Genomic DNA, 19,967 nt, shown 5'->3' on the forward strand with positions numbered 1-19,967 from the left:
CGGTGTCCAACCTGATGACCTCATTAACGGAGGTAACAGAGTCACAGAGAAGTGAATAGACTTGTCCTAGATCACACAGCACAGACAAGTGTCGGAGTCAGGATTAGGACCTGGGTCCTTCTGACTCCCAGGCCCATGCTTGATCCACTAGGCTATGCAGTTTCTCCTTTTCTTTCCACCATAAAATTCTCGGCATCGCCCTTTTCCCAAGGCTGAGGCTCTCCGGTGAAATCGGTAGGCTCTGATGCCTCTTCCTCAAGGACAGCGTGCAGATCAGTGAGTTGGGTTTGAAAGCAAGTCAAACTCGCAGTGGGATGCAATTTTAATTACCAGATACTAGCAGCAAACCCCTTCCTTGTCATCCCACCTTTACTTCCGACACACGATTTGTGCCTCACGTTTCACATTTACCTCGTGTGGTTTGGAGCAACACATCCCTAAGCGATTCCAGGAAAATTCCTTGCTTATTGACAGGATCTACGAATCAATCGTCCGGCGTGTGAACTGGTAATTTGCTCAAAGTAAAATAGCTTTAGCAGAGGCAATAATCCTGCAATAATCTTAGGAGGCATCTCTTCCTGTTTCCTGATCTATCATCAGCTTTTGTTGTCAGAATGCTCTGATTGGAGCATTTTCTCCTGTTCTTTTTCTTCACCCTCCTCCTTCTTCCTTTCCTTTTTCTCCTCCTTCTCCCCCTTTTCTGTGGTCTTTATGCTCACTGTGGGCAAATCTCTGTACTAAGTTCTTACAGTACCAGAAATGGGTGTCTGAGAAACTGATGCCTTTGCCAAGGTTCTTTCAGGGAACTTCAGTGAAAGACATGGGCCCTGTCCCCATGGGGCCTGCAGTCTGATAGAGGAGAAAGGCAAACACGAAATACTATCGAGAGATCAGGGGGAAGAAGCAAAGGTACCGATGTGTTAGTCAATGTATGGAAAAACAGATAATCAAGTACGGTTCAGTAAAAAGTAGATCGCGTGGACTGCCATATCTCTAAATGCTATTGTTTTTCAAAATAAAAAGCAATCCTCGAGTCAGACTCGACTTCTGCACTGCGTTTTTTTCTCCAACCCATGCTTTGCACAGAACATTTTGACTTAACTACCAATTCAGCCACCCTGACGATTCTCAAGTTTTTAATTGATTGAATTACCATTAATTTTAGATTTCGGAAGCTGAATATTCCATGTCTTGAATTAGAAATAGTGCATACAATTCAGCAAATTCTTCAGTTTTATATATCAGAACTTGAAGCTACAAAAAAGGTAAATACATTTGAAGTTGGAAATCTTAGTATGTGAAAAACGACCTCTTAGTAACGTTCTTCTCTTAGACTGATAGACTGTGTGCATTTTTTGGAGGTTTTTTTTTTTTTGAAGACTCCTTCAGTGTCTATTTTCAAGTAATTTCAATTTACCCTGATTTACCCTTTGGCTTTGGGATGGTGCAAGCAGATCTGCGGAAGGAAGAAAAGCATTTTTCTGCCCAGTTGTGATTTCCCTGCTTAGAATGAGAGAGTCACCCTCTGGACCTGGTGGCCTCTCTGTTACGGTGCAGATTTCCTACACAGATTCGATAGCAGTGAAGGGAATATTTCATACTATGAACTTTTGGCTGTCAACTGGTGGATGTGAAGGAGTGAGTTCAAGGCAAGAGGAGGGGCATGAACAAGGGACTGGAACTGGAAGAGATGCAGTGAGGTTGAGAAGAATGAAGAGTGCGAGCTGGGGTGCAGTGGGCAAAGAGCGTGGATAAGTAGGGACGGAGAGCCGATGGTCTTAAAGCCAGTTGTCAGGAATGTCTGTGTGATCTGGAGCTTGTTTGAATCCTCCTGACCTGGACATCAACAACAGAGACAGTGGCTATTTCCAGTGGTGCCCAATTGGCACTGACAGCTTTAGAAAATCTGAGGAAATCCCCAATGGAGGCTACAGGTCGATTCATTTGAACGATGTGCTGTGATGCCGTTCTTAACGTATGACTTCCTGTAAACTCCACCTCTCACCCTTTGTGTTGGGATAACATTTTTAAAAATGATTTTGGGATAACATTTTAAAAACTTCATACAAATTCCATTTGCCACTTAGTTACCAAGATATTTACAGAACCGCTGTCTCCGTTGACTTAAGTAATTTTTCTCAGTCGTTGGAAGTACACAACATAGCTTTTATTGGCAGAGTGTTGATCGAAATGTAGGCATGGAGTCGTTCGTTGTGTTAACTTTCGTATTTTGACACCGTTTTCCATGTAGCTTTATCACGCTCAAAAAGATAAGCCTCCACTTGCTCGGAACATGCCACCTGTAGCCGGAAAGATATTGTGGGTGAGGCAACTCTTCAGACGGATAAGCGAGCCAATCAATTATTTCTTTGTAAGATGATTTAATTTTTTTTACTATTCTATCATCTAGAGAAATGAGTTCAATTGATTAAAATACGTTTTTAGAGCAGAGTACTCACACTCATGATATTCGCTCCAGTTCTCTGTGGTACTGGTTTCCAATGAAAGGGACCAAAGAAAATCCCGACTACAGCAGACGGCGCTTGAGATCCTTTGAGCCGTATGCTCTCGTATGTCGCTACCTGCTAGTTAGGTAGATGTGTGAGCTCACCTGGGTTATCACTGCTTGACAGAGTCATTAAAAATAGCCATTTTTTGAAGCAGCTTGATTTGCAGTCCAACCGAGAGACCAGGCAGGTGAAAAGAAGTTGGTTTACTCTGAGCCAGGAATTACTTTTGAGAGCTGATGAGATACCGATGTTTGTTGCAAATATGCGTATAGTTTTTCACTCCTCTCCTCTGCCCAAGTCCTCTGATCCAAATAGTTTCTCTCCCTTAGCTTCCCTCTGTTTTCTCTCCCTATACGACATAAGAATAATGGGATCCTTAAGCATTTACTCTGTGCCAAGCCCTGTACTAAATGCTGGGGTAGATACAGGATAATCAGGCTGGACACAATCCCTGTCCCACATGGGGCTCACGGTCTTAATCCCCATTTTATAGACGAGGTGACAGTCCCAGAGAAGTTCAGTGACTTGTCCAAGGTCTCACACCAGACAAAGGGTGGGGGTGGAATTAGAACCCAGGTTCTCTGACTCCCAGGGCCGTGTACCTTCTACTTGCTCACTGTGGGCAGGAAATGTATCCGTTTTATTGTTTTACTGTGCTTTCCCAAGCACTCAGTGTGAGAAAGGGGTCAGTGGCGAGGTAGATGAGATCGGTGTGCAGTGCGTAAACCGAAGTTAAAGGCATGAAGTGGAGGAGCTGGGGTTTAGTAGCAGATTAGAGAGGTGAGGTAGGATGGGGCAAGCCGATTGAGTGCTTTAAAGCTCACGATAAGGACTTGCTATTTGATACGCAAGTAGAAAAAGAGGAGAAAGGCAGAGGGAGAAGGAAAGGGGAGGAGAGAAGGTAGTAAAAGAAAAATAAGAAAAGGAGAGTGAAGGGAAAGAGGAGAAGAAACTGCCCCCTTCAGTGAGGTGTGAGGCCTTCTTTAGATCTTGAGTGAATGCAGCGGGGGGCGGGGAGAGAAATCATGGGGGTTTGGCAGGCTTGTGTTCCACGAGTAGGGAATAGGGAAGAACATTGGCTACTTGCGACTCTCTCCGATTTGGTTTCACACAACGTGAAACGTCTTGGGTTTATGAGAAGCGGGTTGACCCAAATTTTCATTATCAAATGCATCCATTAAGCCACACCATCTGAAAAGACTCTACCAGATCATGAGGAAGAGGTGATGTTTGGGAAGAGACGTAGTGCTACAACCAAAGTTCATTACTGGATTTAACTCTTTTTGTAGGCATTTGGGGAGGGGGGCTCCTATTTGGTGGTGCTACTGAAGTTTCGTAATTTTGAGGTATGAAACTTAAAAAACTGCATCTTAGAAAAGAAAGTTAAGAACAGATGTTTCTTTTCATAGAAAAATTCGGATATCTTGACCAGCCCAGAGGGGAAAGCGGTGATACGTTCATATAACAGAATTTCTTATATATTGGTGGAATTCGAGGTTCTGTATCACACGGCATGGGTCAAAGAGATTTCGCAGCTACAATTTGGTGAGTAGTTCAATATACAAGTAGTCTAACTAGGCTGTAATATTTTTATGACAGTAATTATTGATAATTTTAGTTCTGTTTGTACTTTAGAAATCAGTTAACTAACAGGCATCGAACTTATTTCAAACAATAGATTTTGTTTTGTATTTTGAAGACACAGAAGTGAAAAAATCCTAGCCTTTCTTATTACTAAAAGACAGTATGAGATCTTAAGTATTCCTCGTCGGCCAATTCAGTTGTATTGTACTCTCCCAAGCGCTCAGTACAGTGCTGTGAACATAATAAGTGCTCAGTAAATACCATTGATTGCTTTGTACTGTCTTTTATATTCCGTATATTTTTGGCGACCATCAACCTTTAATGTAATCTTAAGAATCAAAACAATTTAAGGCTTTCAGGTTTGGTCCCTCATTACTGCTTGATTGTTTGAAAGGATGTCGGTTCAGAATGGGGAATGTAGAAACCACGTCCAATTTGGAAGAGGTTTCTTTTCCATCAGTCAACCAGTCGATGACGTTTATTCAATCAGCGGGATCGGAGTGCCCGCTCTGTGCAGAGCCCAGTCGAGGTCGAAGACCGTGCCCTTGCTCCTAACCCTAAAGATTAATTCAATCGTATTTATTGAGCGCTTACTGTGTGCAGAGCACTGTACTAAGTGTTTGGGAAAGTACAATGCAACAATCAACAGTGATATTCCCTGCCCACAACAAGGTTGCAGTCCAGGTTGAGGGTTACAGAAAAGCCTGAAATTCCATCTGCAGGAGAACGTGCTAACTTTCAGGATTCCCTCCAGACTGGAAGTAGGTGGCACATGGCTTCAGAAAATATTCTCATCACCTTGGGGAATCCTATTAGCTTTGGCATGCATCAGACTGACCTCAGGCAGATTCAGGCCCCAGATAGATTTTTTCATCCTCTTTTTTCTTTTCCTGAAAAATGCATGTTTATTCCACTCAGTTCCATTGTGAGGACAATGCTTGCAAAATCAGAGACACTCAGAATTCCTAACTTTTCACTGGGACCTAGTCTGAGAAAAGACCTCGTAAAAGGAATCTGAGCAAGGTACTAAATGGTGCCTAAGCTCCCGACCACAAATTCTCCCCCTCATCCGAGGCAGTCAAGTGTGAATGAATATTTAAAGGTCATCATCATCATCAGTGGTATTTATTGAACACTTAACTGTGTGCGGTGCTTAACTAAGCACTTGAGAGAGCACAGTAAACCAAGTTGGTAGTCACGTTCCCTGCCCAAATCGAGTTTCAGGGGAAGGTCCGGTGGGAAATTATCAGTGACGTTTATTGAGTGCTTACTACGTGCAGAGCACTGTACCAGCCGCTTGAGCGGCTGTTGTGTTTTGTGGTGTCTAGGGCATTTGTCGTGTTTTGAATAAAGGTTTATTGCCGAAGATAACGATGACCGAGAATTTATTTCCAGCTTTACAAGCTACACTGCTGGTACGGCGTCCAGAAAGCGGGAAGTTGCTGGTGAATTTCGATCGCAAGATTTTAGAAGTCGTTCGAGAAACAAAATGTATGCTGAAGATGAACCTGCAGGTTCCAGAGACAGCGATACGACTGCTAAAAATAGAAAGCAAGTTGAAATCCGACAAGCTGTGTTTAGAGGTAAGGTGGGAAGGGATTATTATTGCCAATCGTTTTTAAAGGAAATATGTTATTTTCCTCAGTGCGAAACAGAGATGGTGGAATATACTTTTAGAAATCACTCAAGATTTCTGTGTAGACAGGCTTCGCGGTGAATAAAGCAGTTCCTCGTGGCTGAACCCTCATGTCTCCTGAGAAAGCAAACACTTCCCTCATAGGTCCTTCCAACAGCCCCCTTTTTGGACAGAAGAAGAGAATCTTCCAGATTCCCTGCCCAGAGTGAGCTTACGGTCTGTGTAGGGGGAGGAGACAGACATTTGATAGAAATTAATTAATAAATTAATCTGCCTTGAGCCTTCCTACCAACCTCTCTCTCAGCAAACGTCCCATGTCTAGGCAAAATCCTGGATTTTTCAGAGAAGTAACCCTAATTTGAGTCCCTCTAACCCAACAACTCTAAAGATATTCAGATTCTTACTTGGAAATATTGGGTGACTTCTAGCGAGCCAGCAGTATGACAGTGGGCTCGTTCATTCGATGCCAATGAGAAATGAACTCTAAAGCACTTTTTAAATAGCTGAAACTGAAGTAAAGTGCCTTCATAGGGACGTTTCCTTTCCCTTCCAACTCCTACCAGGGCATTCTGCAATGTTATGAAGACCTATGTCAGGAAGTGCCTTCAGTGTTTGTGAATTTGATGACACCCAAAATGAAGAAGGTTAGTATTGCCAACAGTACATTTTAATTTCCATTTTAGACAGCTTTGTATTGCTATAAATCAAGGTGATATCCTTCCTCCTACTTAAACTGTGAGCCCGGTGTGGGACAGGGATTGGGTCCTACCTGATTAACCTGTGTCTACCCCAGAGCTTGGCACGTAGTAATCACTGAACAAACAACCAAATAATCAATCGGAGCCTCTGGGTTCTAATGCTTGCTCTCCACTTTTCTGCTGCGTGACTTTAATGACACGCCACTTAACTTCTCTGTGCCTCAGTTTCCTCATCTGTAAAATGGGGGGTAACTGTTCTTCCCTCCAGCTCATCGTGGGTGGGGGCATGTCTACCAACTCTTTTAAATTATACTTTCCCGAGTGTTTAGTACAAGACTCTGTACACAGTCAGCACTCGATACATAGGATTAATTGATTGATTTCTCCTACTTAGGCAGTGAGCCCCCTATAGGATAAGGACTGTGATATAATTGTCTTGTGCCTAACTCAGTGCTTAGTACAGTGCTTAGAAAGTGCTTAAGACCACAATTATTGCGATTGTTATTATTATTTTTAATGTTAATAATCGTACCCACAAGAAAACTCAATGGCCTGTATTCAGGTAAAGCGATGAGTTATGATTCATCTTTTTACAGGAGATGAAAACGAGATTTTTCTATGATTGCAAAAACATCTGCCTTTTGTTCAATGTATTTGAAATTATTTTAGGTAGAAGCCGTGCTGAAGCAAGGATTAACAATCCTAACGTGGTCGTCTCTAACATTAGACAGCTTCTTTCAAGAAGCAAATGCTGTCATGAATATGTTCAACCAGCTTTTAAAAAAGGTAGGTCAGATAATCCGAACCGTACACTTCAAAAGGAGGTTAATTTTTTAGTTGTATTTGAGAATTCCCTTTTGCCGGTTAGAAGAACCTGACTTCCATCCATAAGCAAGACCGTAAAGTTAAAAATCTTTGTTAATTATTTTAAGAATGTAGAGTAGTTCTGCATAGATAGCACTTTGTGAAGGAAAGGATATTTTAATGAATTACTTTTCGTTTTTCATTTTTTAGGTTAATGATCTTTGTGAGATGCATATTGATGCAGTTCTCAAGGAAATGGCCAACACTGCATTAATTTCCCTCCCAGAATACGGCGCCGCAAAAGTGGAAGACATGTTAACCCTCAATGAGGTATTTATCCTGGTTACAACTGAGTTGCTATCATATAAAGAGACTTCGGTGATGTAAAATACACACCAGACTCTTCTGTTCTCCAGTATTCTCACAGCTTTGTGTGTCACATTATTGTTTTTTCTTCAAAATGGTATTTGTTAAGCCCTTAGAATGTGTCGAGCACTATTTTGAGCACTGTTTTAAGCACTGGGGTGGGTGCAGTTTAATCGCGTCGGACACAGTCCCTATGGGGCTCACGGTCTAAGTATTGAATCCCCATTTGACAGTCGAGGAAACTGGGTCACAGAGAAGTTAGGTGACTTACCTAAGATCCCACAGCAGGCGGGTGGCAAAGCCAGGGCGAGAACTCAGCTCCTCCGATTCCTAGACCCATCGTGCTCTGTCCACTAGGCCACATTGTTTCCGGTGTATGTTTCACCGTAGCTTTACAGTCTTGGATTTTCCCCTTCCCGTTTCCATTTGTTCCACTTTAGCTCCCTATTCTGCCATTCTGTATTCCGCCAATTGCTTGCGGTGTGACCTTGGGCAAGCCACCTAACTTCTCTGTGCCTCACTTTCATCAACTGTAACATGGGGATACCTGGTATCCTTCCTTCTTAATCTGTGAGCCTCCTGTGGGACAGGCACTGTGTTCCACCTAATTAACTTGTACCTAACCCAATGCTTAGAACTGTGTTTGACTCCTAGTAAGATGTTCAGTAAGTACCACTGTTGTGAAAGAATGCCAATGACAGGTAAAGCGTGAAGAAAATAATTAAAATGATTTGAATTTTTTTAAGAATGCAGAACTATCATCCTAATGGAAATTCATCCCAAGGCGAATAACTGGAAAAAAAAAAGATAATTCCTTCATTTGTTTAACAGACCTACACTAAAGAACGGGCTGAAGAAATGAACCACAAAAGTAGTCACGTAGAAGAAGCCGTCATGGAACTTCTATCAATATTTGAAACAATATATGAAGTTAAGGATTCTAAGAAGGCAGCAAAACAAGCAGCAGGTCATTGATTACCCTAACTGGAAACTTCTGGAGAGGGGTTTGCAGTTTCTTATTTAATGCAAAAGAATGGATGTTAAGTCATCAGTGGGGTTTTTATTTTTAGAAGGCAAGCGTGTAGCTTTTGGAGGTATCCAAGAGAGTGGAGAAGAGAGTGGGACAGCCCCCCTAAGCGATCCTGAAGATAACGACAAGGAAGATGAATTTAAAAAGGTAATTATTGTTTAACAAATGGACATCCATTCATTCAGTCATATTTATTGAGTGCTTACTGTGTGCAGAACACTGTACTAAGCACTTGGAAAGTACAGTTCAGCAATAGAGACAATCCTTGCCCACAACGGGCTTCCAGTCTAGAAGGGGGAAGACAGACATCAAAGCAAGTAAACAGGCATCAATAGCATCAATGTAAATAAATAGAATTATAGATATAGACATCAGAACACGTAAACAGGCATTAATATAAATAAATAGAATTATAGCTATATACAGATATACACAATGCTGTGGGGCCGAGAGGGGGAAAGAGCAAAGGGAGCAAGTCGGGGTGACGGGGAGGGAAAGAGGAGCTGAGGGAAAGGGGGGCTTACGCTGGGAAAATTCACCTTCTCCTATTCTTTGACTAGTTGGTGTGGTTATGTTGGTTCTCCTTGTCTGTTTTTCTTATTTCCTTTTTTCCCCTCTCTTTGCCTCTTAGGTTCGTTCTTCTTTCCCTGACTTGCTGAACTAGCCCTTTGCCCTTCTTGTTCCCCTCCCCATCTTCCTTTCTTTCTCCTTCTCTGTTCCATTGGGCATCTGTGCTCTTTTGCCCTCCTCTATTATTTTTTCCCCTCTGTTTTTCTGTTGCCTTTTCAATAGCCATTTAATGTTAAAATATTTCCATTCTGGGCCTCAATTTCACAATGCTATATGAATTCCCTAAAAGCTTTGTCTTTGGATATAATTTTAATTTTTAATTTTAAAGTTTTTCTCTTTTAAAAGATCATCTTTATTGCCTATGTTAATACCTTTCTTTTTTATTTCCCTTTTCTTTTTGGCCCTTCTTTGCCCTGGGTTTTATTTTGAGGGACCCGATCGGCAAGCAGAAAGCATTAGGAGTTGTAGAAGAATAGATGAGGATAAGAAAACAAGGGTTAGAGTGACTGGTAGAAAGACAAAATAGAAAAAAAAAACAGGTAGAGACGAGGAGGAAGAGAGCAGCTTCTGTCTGAGTAGGTGAAAATGGGTTTTTACAGCGTCTTCAGTGTTTTTTAACAGTGTGCGCTAATCTTTCTTGTTTCAGGAATGTAAAGAGATCTATGCATATTTCAGTCATCAATTACTAGACAGCCTTCAGAAAGCTTCCCGGTTATCTCTGGATACTCTTAAAAGAAGAATATTTGTCTCAAGGTACGATGAGAGTGTCACCGTCCAGCTCAATCAGTAATCCTAAGTGCCGTGATAAGTTCTAAGAAAATCAGCTCGGTAAACTGTAAATCCGATTTCCCTCCTCTCAGAGGGCGGGTGGGCTTGTACAGTTGTCTTATCTGTCCAGGAGAGAAGTGGAAATGATTTGTCCAGACTGTAAGCTCGCTGGGGGCGGGCAGTGTGTCTACCAACCCTGTTGGATTGTAATAATACTAGTGATAATGATGGTCTTTGTTAAGCGCTTACTACGGGCCAAGCACGGTGACCCTCCCAAGCGCTTGGTAAAGTGCTGTGCACGCAGTAAGCGCTCAGTAAATACCATTGATGATGGTGACTCGTCTTCATGCACAGGTTTCACAGAACTACCCATGGCTCCTGTGGGTAACCCTTAGTCACACAGACTAAAATGGATGCATGGACAGACACAGGAATGGAGAGAACTTGGAGAGTTTACAGATTGCAAAACTATTTGAGGGTAGGAACCCCATCTCCCACGTCCCTTGTACTGCACTCTCCCAAGTGGTTAGTACAGTGCCCGCAGCCCGGCCTTGTGGGTAGACTGGGAGTCAAGTCATGGCTTCTAATCCCGGCTCTGCCACTTGTCCGCTGTGTGACCTGGGGCAAGCCTCTTCACTTCTCTGTGCCTCAGTTCCCTCAACTGTAAAAATGGGGATGAAGACTATGAGCCCCTTGTGGGACAGGGACTGTGTCCACCCCGATTTGCTTTTATTTACCCCCATTGCTTAGTACAGTGCCAGGCACATAGTAAGCACTTAACAAGAACTGTAATAATATTATCATCTCAGAGCACGGGACTAAGCACTGGGGCGAGTACAACATAACTGTAAGCCCGTCAGTGGGCAGGGACTGTCTCTATCTGTTGCCGATTTGTCCATTCCAAGCGCTTAGTACAGTGCTCTGCACATAGTAAGCGCTCAATAAATACCATTGAATTGAATGAATGGTAGATGTGTTCCCTGCCCGCAAGGAGCTTACAGGCTAGAGGGGGAGACGGACATTAACGTAAATAAATAAATTCCAGCTGTGTGCATAAGTACTTTGGTGTTGAGAGAGGGGTGAGTAAAGGGAGCAAATCCATCCGCGCAGGCGACTCTGAATTTCTTCTTCATGTTGGAATAGCTTTAAGAATTTTCAAAGCTGTATTCCTGAAGAGAAAGGAATCACAATAACTCAAGGTAAGGAATTTAAATTTTATAATCGTTTTTGGTAAAGTTTATCAGCTCTCTTTCTGTATTTTCTGCAGCTCCTATGGGCAGAAGGCGAACGGAGGGGTCTTTCCTTTTATAAAAACCGAAGTTCATCTTGCAATTCCCTCTGTGGTGAGCTATTTCGAAATTCAATTTACTAAGATTCTGTTTGGATAATAGGTGTAAAAACACTATCCCTAGGATTGTAAGTTCGGTATCAAAGGAGAGTGAATTTGAATGGTAATTGTACCTCAACTTCACTTCAGCAGAGGATTCAACATCAAATAAAATTACAGGGCAGTCATATTCATTTATTCTTCAACAAATCAATATATATATATATAAGATATATCTTGGGAAGCAGTGTGGCTTAGTGGATAGAACATGGGCTTGGGAGTCAGGAGGACCTGGGTTCTAATCCTGCCTCCACCATGTGTCTGCTGCGTGACCTTGGGCATGTCACTTTTCACTTCTCTGAGCCTCAACTCCCTCATCTCTAAAACGGGGATTAAGAGCGTGAGCCCGATGTGGGACAGTGACTGTTTTCTCCCCCTGCGCTTAATACCGTGCATGTCACACAGTAAGCGCTTAACAAATCCCACAGTCATTAATAATCCCTGAATGGCACAGAGGGAGAAGCAGTGTGGCCTAGTAGGTAGAACGAGTAAGTGCTGTGGGGCTGGGATGAGTACCGGTGTGCTTAAAAGGTAAACGGCCCAGCGCCCAGCCCCTGTCGAGCCCGGGCCCGGGAGTCCGAAGGACCCGGCTTCTCACCCCGGCTCCACCGCTCATCCGCCGCGTGACCTGGGTCAAGTCACCTCACTTCTCTGGGCCTCAACGAGCCGCTCCGAAAGGCCTTTCGGATAATCCTCTCACCTGGGTTTCCCCCCCCCCCCCACCCACAGATCATAGTTCCTAGTTTGGATGACATCCAACAAGCCATCAATCGCTTGATCCAGTTGATCCTGGAAGTAAGTAGAGGAGTAGCCCACTGGGGACAGCGTAAGATCCGGCGTCCCAAAACACCGATGTCCGACCCGGCCCACGCCATCTTTGCGCCACACCTCTCCGGTTCAGCGAAGTCGGGGAAGAAGGACGAAAGTAAGAATCGTTTTTGTTTTTTTCTTTAATCTTTATTGGGATCGTAGAAGCCCGGTTCTGGAAGTATCCCCTCTCTCCAGGCAGAACAGTGAATAAAATTGTGCTTTTAAAGGCATATGTATTATAAAGTTAAGGTTATATAATAATAATAATTATTATTATGGTATTTAAGTCCTTAACTGTATATGTCTGGCACTGTACTAAGCCCTGGGGTGGATACAAGCAAATCAGGTTGGACACAGTCCCTGTCACACACAGGGCTCACAGTCGCAATCCTCATTTTTCAGAGGAGGGAACTGAGGCCCAGAGAAGTGAAGTGACTTGCCCGAGGTCACACAGCAGACTAGTGGCAGAGCCGGGATTAGAACCCTTGACCTTCAGACTCCCAGGGCTGGGCTCTATCCACTACACCAAACAGATTTAAAGATAATGGGGATTCATTACCTGTTGTCCCTCCTACTTAGACTGTGAGTCGCATATGGGATCTGATGATCTTATATCTACCCCAGCGTTTCGTACGGTGCTCGGTATGCACTAAGTGCTTAATAGTTACCACAGTTATTATTATTCACTCAATCAATCGTATTTATTGAGCACTTAGCGTGTGCAGAGCACTGTTCTAAGCACTTGGAAGAGTACAATATAACAATGTAACAGAGTTGGTAGACACCCTCCCTGCCCACACCAAGTTTCAAGTCTAGAGGGGGAGATAGACATTAATGGAAATAAACGAATTACGAACAGGTACCTAAGTGCTTTGGGGGTGAAGGAGGGGCAAATAAAGGGAGCAAATCCAAGTTCAAGGGTGATGCAGAAGGGAGTGAGAGAAGGGGAAATGAGGATTTAATCAGGGAAGGCCTCTTGGAGGAGATGTGCTTCAAAAAGTCTCAGAAGCTTATTGTTGGAAGCGTATCATTTCGCTAATGTTTCGTTTAGAAGCTGAGAACAGGGACTGGAAAGCAGTCATCATCAGACCTATCCACTTTTATCTCCGGAGCTGCAAACGCTGAAATCTGTTAAACTCTAATCCTAGACTTCACCGGGTTGGGGAAGTAGCGTCAAAAGATCGTAGATACTGCCGATGAAAGGTTTCACTACCCTAGTCTTACATTCCTGAAATGTGATAATCCGCCTGTTCCTGTGAAGTAGCAACTTGTGCTCTTCAAATGAAATGTTTTAAAGGGAATCATCTTGGATCCAGATCCCTCTCCCTCCATCGTAGTAAGGTGTGCTCTCAGGTCAGGGCATTAACTCCTTCAGGCCACAGGGATTCTATCTGGGGCACAGTATTCATTCATTCAGTAGTATTTATTGAGCGCTTACTATGTGCAGAGCGCTGTACTAAGCGCTTGGAATGTACAAACCGGCAACAGATGGACAGTCCCCGTCCTCCGACGGGCTTACAGTCTAATCAGGGGAGTCAGGCAGACAAGAACAATGGCAATAAATAGAGTCAAGGGGAAGAACATCTCATAAAAACAGTGACAAATAGAATCAGGGTGATGTACATCTCATTAAACAAAATAAAATAAATAGGGTGATGAAGATATATACACAGCGTAATCAGTGGTATTTATTGAGTGCTTACTGGGTGCAGAACAGTCTACTAAGCACTTGGGAGAGTCCGATACGATAGTAATTCTAATTGTGGTATTTGTTAAGCGCTTACCGTGTGCCAAGCGCTGTACTAAGTTCGGGGCACATACGGGCAAATCGGGTTGGACACGGTCCCGTCCCAAATAGAGCTCAAGTCTCAATCCCCGTTTTACAGATGAGGTAACTGAGGCACAGAGAAGTAAAGTGATTTACCCCAGGTCACACAGCACACGTGGCGGAGTTGGGATTAGAACCTATGACCCTCTGCCTCCCGCCCCATGCTCTCTCCGCTACGTCCGAGCCGACACTTTCCCTGCCCGTTACAAGCTTGCAGTCTAGAGGAGATAGGGGAAGGGAATCAAATATTGCCTAGAATAGAGGCTTAAGATCTCCAGCAATCTTCTTTTCAGAGATCTCTTCTACATCGATTCATCGTCCTATTTATTGAGCATTTACTGTGTGCAGAACGCTGTACTACGCGGTCGGAACATTAAAGGGGTACGTTCCCTGCCCACCACGAGCTTAGTCAGAGAGAATCCAAAAGGCAGTTAAATATTTTTTTGGTAGTCTGCTTTGAGGGCTGCTTGGCCCTGGTGTTTCAGAGCCGCAGGATACCTAGAGGTCTGGGAGAACGAGTACGGGTCTACGCACGCTTTATTTGCTACCGTGGAACGATTGAGGCACTAGAAGAGATTGAGCTCAATGTGTTGTAAGGAAACAGAGGATTTATTTTTCCTATTTGGAGGTAGAGTGCGTAAAACCACAGAAGTTGAAGAATTCAAATGTAAAACTGAATGCCAATATTTGAAATCTTAAATGACAGTTTAAAATTTTTAAATGCGGCTAAAACACGATTTCATAATTACGCGTTGGTCTAATTTACGTGTCCTCCAGAAACAGCCGAGGAAGTCATTCCTGCAAGAAAACTGAGGAATTTTTATCCCGGGGTAGCAGAGCACAAAGATATTTCGAAGTCGGTCTTATTGTTGTCCTCTTCGGTAAACTCTCTAAGGAAGTCAACCGGTGAAGCCCTGCAGGAGTTTCTGAAATATAAGGTTCTCTGGACGGAGGATCGGGAGGTTAAAGTTCAGGTATTTTCTGTTTGATCAGAGCGTGTTGATTTTCCGGGGCTTTGGGATTTTGGGTTGTAATTACAGGTTTATTGGTGGGGAATTGAGAAGCGGGGTGACTTAGCGGAAGGAGCCCAGACCTGGGAATCAGAGACACTGGGTTTTAATCCCGGATCTGCCACTGGCCTGCTGTGCGACCTTGGGCGAGTCGCATCCCTTCAGGGCGCCTCCATCTCCTCATCTGTAAAATGGGGGTTAAATTCCTGTCCCGTCCCGTCCCCAGGCTGTGAGCCCCATGCGGGACAGGGGCCGTGTCTGGCCTGATTAACTTGTATCTACCTCACTCTTCGTGCGGTGCTTGGCACATAGTAAGCGCTTAAATACCGTAATTATCATTATTAATATTAGAGGGGGAGGAAAAACCAACAGCTTCATTTGACAATCTACACAGTCATCCTCTGAATCCCTGGGAGTTGAAAGCACCTTGAAATCTTTGGGTGGTTTTTCTCTTTACCCATTTATGGAGTAGACCATTGGGTTGAGTATTTCTGCTGAGCGTGACTGGGATAGGAGATGCGCTTAGGGTATTGGTGAGCCAGGATTTGGCCAGCTTTCAGGGCGTATGGCTACCCCTGAGGGCTTCTCAGAGTTTAGGCTACTCTAAGATGATTTGTGTGGTTGAGGCAGACGTGAAGAGGCGTGATCCATCCTAAAACAGTGTCACCGCGAACCGTACTTTCCCAGCTTGTCCAGCTCGTTTTAAGAAAGGGCAACAAAATCTGACAGAGGCGTACCTCCCCTTGATGTATTGCTTCTCGCTCACCTACCGGGCCTGCCGCGACCCATAAAAATAGGCTCAAGACAATTGGGAACAGTCTCTGGGCAAGAGTGTTGAAGTGGGAAGGAAAAGCTAGACGAGTGAGCTCAGGAAAGGTGTTTTTGCCACTTTGAGGAGGGATTAAAGAAAGGCAGTCATCCCAATAGTCCCTTGGGCAACACGAAGAGGTAATTTTTTGGCCAAGTACCTTCTCAGGTCTTAAGATGGCTGATGTAGAATTTTCAGGGTCACCCTTCTTTTCTTAAAAATGGACCAAACTTCTGCCCCTTTCGAACCCTCAGGAACGTTCCCTATCCTTGTGGGAACTGAAAATCAGTCGCTAGAAATGTCAGTAATAGAGAAGCAGCATGGCCTAGTGGATAGAGCACAGGCCTGGGAGTCAGAAGGTCATGGGTTCCAATTCCGGCGCCGCCACTTGTCTGCTGGGTGACCCTGGGCAAGTCACTTCGCATCTCTGTGCCTGTTACCTCATCTGGAAAATGGGAATTAAGACTGTTAACCCCATGTAGGACAGGGACTGTGTCAACCCCGATTTACTTGTATCCACCCCGAAGCTTAGACATGTGCCTGGCAACTGGTAAGCGCATAACAAATAGCACAGTTATCTTTTTTATTATTACCACCCCATTCTCCTAAACTGTGATGGTTTTGTTTTTACGTTCTCTGAGGAGGATTGCTCATGTCAAAGAACTCACCCCGTTTCCAGTGCCATAAGCATCAATCAATCAATTGTATTTATTGAGCTCTTACTGTGTGCAAAGCACTGTACTAAGCTCTTGGGAGAGTCCAGTATTACAACAAACAGTCACATTCCTGCCCACAACGAACTCACGGGCTAGAGCGGGAGACAGACGTTAATATAAATAAATGAACAGATAAATAAGCAACTGCCCATACCTCTTCCTTGCAATGTTTTGTGGTGCTCTAATTCTGCTGGCACATTCCGTCGGAAACAAACGACTTGAGCGGATATGACATCGGTAAGCATTGAGGAGGTTTGTAGCATTTTAGCAGTTTGTTCCAAAATACATAAAAATTAAAGAAAATACTCACCTGCTTAAACCACGTACAGCAATTTTTGGCGAGCAATCCGTCTCTGACTGAAATTAGAGCAGAAATCCTCTACTATGCTACTTTGGAACAAGAGATTGAGGAGTTGAAACTAATTATTCCTGTTGGAGCCCTTGAACTACATACAGGTATTTTATTTTTCTTCCTCTATTTCATTATTGCAGAAAGAGCAAAATCTTCAGGCCAAAGGGGATAATCAGCAGAAAGATGGATGATAATGATTTTTTTTAAAATTCAGTTTCATTATTGTATGTCCCAGTTATTCATACTGAATACATAGGATGAACAAAGTGACATTTGGATCAACTAATAGTCTTTCTTGAACACTTCCTGTGTTCCAAGGGCTCTACTAAGTGCTTGGTAGTATACATATAGAATTAGTAGATATGATTCCCGCCCTTGAAGAGCTTACTGTTTAGTCGGGGAGAAAGACACTGACATGAATTTCAGGGAAGGGGAAGCAGAAGAATTTGAAGTTCTGTTACATAAGTCATACTGGGAGAAGGGGAGGTTTAGGTTTCCAAGGGCTTTGATCCTATGGAAATGCTTAATAATATTGGTATTTGTTAAATGCTTACTATGTGCCGAGCACTGTTCTAAGCGCTGGGGTAGATCCAGGGTCATCAGGTTGTCCCACGGGAGGGTCACAGTCTTAATCCCCATTTTACGGATGAGGTCAGTGAGGCACAGAGAAATAAAGTGATTGATTTGCCCACAGTCACCCAGCCGCCAAGCGGCAGAGCCGGGATTTGAACCCTGTGCCCCACCTGACTGTCTTGTATCTACCCCAGTGCTTAGCGCAGTGCTTGACACGTAGTAAGTGCTTAACAAGTACAATTCACAGATCACTAATTAATGATAGTATTTGTTAAGCCCTGGGGCAGATCCAAGCTAAGCAGGTTGGACACAGTCCCTGTCCCACGTGGAGGCTTAATCCCCATTTTACAGACAAGGGAACTGAGGTACAGAGAAGTGAAGTGATTTGCCCAAAGTCACGCAGCAGACGAGGGGTGGAGGAGGGATTAGAACCCAGGGTCTTCTGACTCCCAGGCCCGTGCTCTAGCCACTAGGCCGTGCTGCTTCTAAATGACTTAATGCACCCCTTACCTTCCCACATGAACCACTACGGAGAATCTGAGAGTAAAGGAAGAAAATACTATTGGCCACCAGTTACTAATGAAATTTATAAAGTGCTCACCGCAGGCAGAGCCCCATGATAACCCCGGGTCCACGTCCTACCGCTATCCTGGAATGCCCTCCCTCCTCACGTCCGCCAAACTAACTCTCTTCCCCTCTTCAAAGCCCTACTGAGAGCTCACCTCCTCCAGGAGGCCTGCCCAGATTGAGCCTCCTCTTTCCCTCTGCCCCCCTTCCCCTCCCCTCAGATCTGTGCTCATTTGTATATATTATTACCCTATTTATTTTGTTAATAAGGTGTATCTCTCCTTGATTCTGTTTATCTTGATGATGTCTTGCTTTTGTTTGGCTTTGCTGTCCGTCTCCCCCGGTTAGAGTGTGAGCCCGTCTTTGGGCAGGGATTGTGTATTCATTCAATAGTATTTATTGAGCGCTTACTATGTGCAGAGCACTCTCCTAAGCGCTTGGAATGTACAATTCGGCAACAATTGTACATTCCAAGCGCTTAGTACAGTGCTCTGCACATAGTAAGCGCTCAATAAATACTATTGAATGAATGAATGATAAGCGTTTGTTCCGACACAGGTGGGGATTAGACACGATCTCTGTACCTCAGGGGGCTCAAAGTCTAAGAAAATTCTGTTGACCTTCGGTAGCAATAGTATTTATTAAAATTTACCATGTGCAGAGCACTGTGTTAAGTGCTTATTCCCACACGGGTAGGGACTTAGACACTGTACCTCATCTGTAAAATGGGGATTAACTGTGAGCCTCACGTGGGACAACCTGATGACCCTGTGTCTACCCCAGCGCTTAGAACAGTGCTCTGCTTAACAAATACCAACATTGTTGTTATTATTACCTTGTACCTTGGAGGTGAGAGGACGGGGGGTCGCAATCTAAGACAATACTCTCGGCCATAAGGGTAGTCTACAAAATCGGAAGTTACCACCATCCTGCTTCCCACTTGAACTTCTTTTGCACGTATTTTTCTTTGCTCCTCACCAGGTCCAATGAAATTGGCTCTGTCAATCGAAGCGAAGGCATGGAAGATGTTACTCTGTCGCTATTTGAACGAGGAATACAAAAAGAAGATGATGGACATGATAACATTTATCAATGAATATTTAAAAAAGCTGTCTCGTCCTCTCCGGGATCTAGATGATGTCAGATTTGCGATGGAAGCTCTGTCAGTCATACGGGATAACGAAATACAAATGGATATGACTTTGGGGCCTATTGAGGTAAGAAACTCTTAACTGCTTAACAAGCAGCGTGGCTCAGTGGAAAGAGCACGGGCTTGGGAGTCAGAGGTCATGAGTTCGAATCCCGGCTCTGCTACTTGTCAGCTGGGTGACTGTGGGTAAGTCACTTCACTTCTCTGTGCCTCAGTTCCCTCATCTGTAAAATGGGGATTACCTGTGAGCCTCACGTGGACAACCTGATGACCCTGTATCTCCCCCAGCCCTTAGAACAGTGCTCGGCACATAGTAAGCGCTTAACAAATACCAACAGTATTATTATTATTATCTTTTCTGCCTTCACATAATATCCATTAAGAAATGGAGCTGCCTTTTGGAAGATATCAGCCAAATAAGAGGAATGGGGTTAAAATATTTCTTTGCCGGAAAGGGAGAGTCAGTTGTTAGATGCAAATAAGAGAAGCAGCATGGCCTAGTGGTTAGGTCACGGGCCTGGGAGTCAGAAGGACTTTGGGGCTAATCCCAGGTCTGCCAATTGCTTGCTGTGTGACCTTGGGTGAGTCACTTCACTTCTCTGTGCCTGTTACCTCATCTGTAAAATGAGGATTAAGACGGTGAACCGACCTGGACTGTGCCCAACCTGATTAGCTTGTGTCTATCCCAGTGCTTAGTACGGTGTCCAGGATGTAGTAAGTGCTTAATAATAATGTTGATATTTGTTAAGTGCTTACTATGTGCAGAGCACTGTTCTAAGCGCTGGGGTAGATACAGGGTG

General features: G+C 43.9%; 1 protein-coding gene across 3 annotated transcripts in view; it reads left to right on the forward strand.

Moving 5' to 3' along the window:
* The window catches only part of DNAH8 (dynein axonemal heavy chain 8), a 168,971-nt gene that overhangs the window by 23,798 nt on the left and 125,206 nt on the right, over positions 1-19,967 (forward strand). For all 3 annotated transcript variants that reach the window (XM_029047258.2, XM_029047260.2, XM_029047259.2), the window contains exons 14-28: positions 1,166-1,265; positions 2,252-2,371; positions 3,920-4,055; positions 5,490-5,677; positions 6,294-6,374; positions 7,098-7,214; positions 7,443-7,562; positions 8,430-8,565; positions 8,669-8,775; positions 9,845-9,951; positions 11,234-11,309; positions 12,083-12,278; positions 14,769-14,965; positions 16,855-16,981; positions 18,999-19,234. In XM_029047258.2, the coding sequence (XP_028903091.1) occupies positions 1,166-1,265; positions 2,252-2,371; positions 3,920-4,055; positions 5,490-5,677; positions 6,294-6,374; positions 7,098-7,214; positions 7,443-7,562; positions 8,430-8,565; positions 8,669-8,775; positions 9,845-9,951; positions 11,234-11,309; positions 12,083-12,278; positions 14,769-14,965; positions 16,855-16,981; positions 18,999-19,234 (2,044 nt within the window). The remainder of the gene's footprint in view (positions 1-1,165; positions 1,266-2,251; positions 2,372-3,919; positions 4,056-5,489; positions 5,678-6,293; positions 6,375-7,097; positions 7,215-7,442; positions 7,563-8,429; positions 8,566-8,668; positions 8,776-9,844; positions 9,952-11,233; positions 11,310-12,082; positions 12,279-14,768; positions 14,966-16,854; positions 16,982-18,998; positions 19,235-19,967) is intronic.

This window comes from Ornithorhynchus anatinus, chromosome 19 (assembly GCF_004115215.2).
Source record: "Ornithorhynchus anatinus isolate Pmale09 chromosome 19, mOrnAna1.pri.v4, whole genome shotgun sequence".
NCBI classification, from domain to species: domain Eukaryota; kingdom Metazoa; phylum Chordata; class Mammalia; order Monotremata; family Ornithorhynchidae; genus Ornithorhynchus; species Ornithorhynchus anatinus.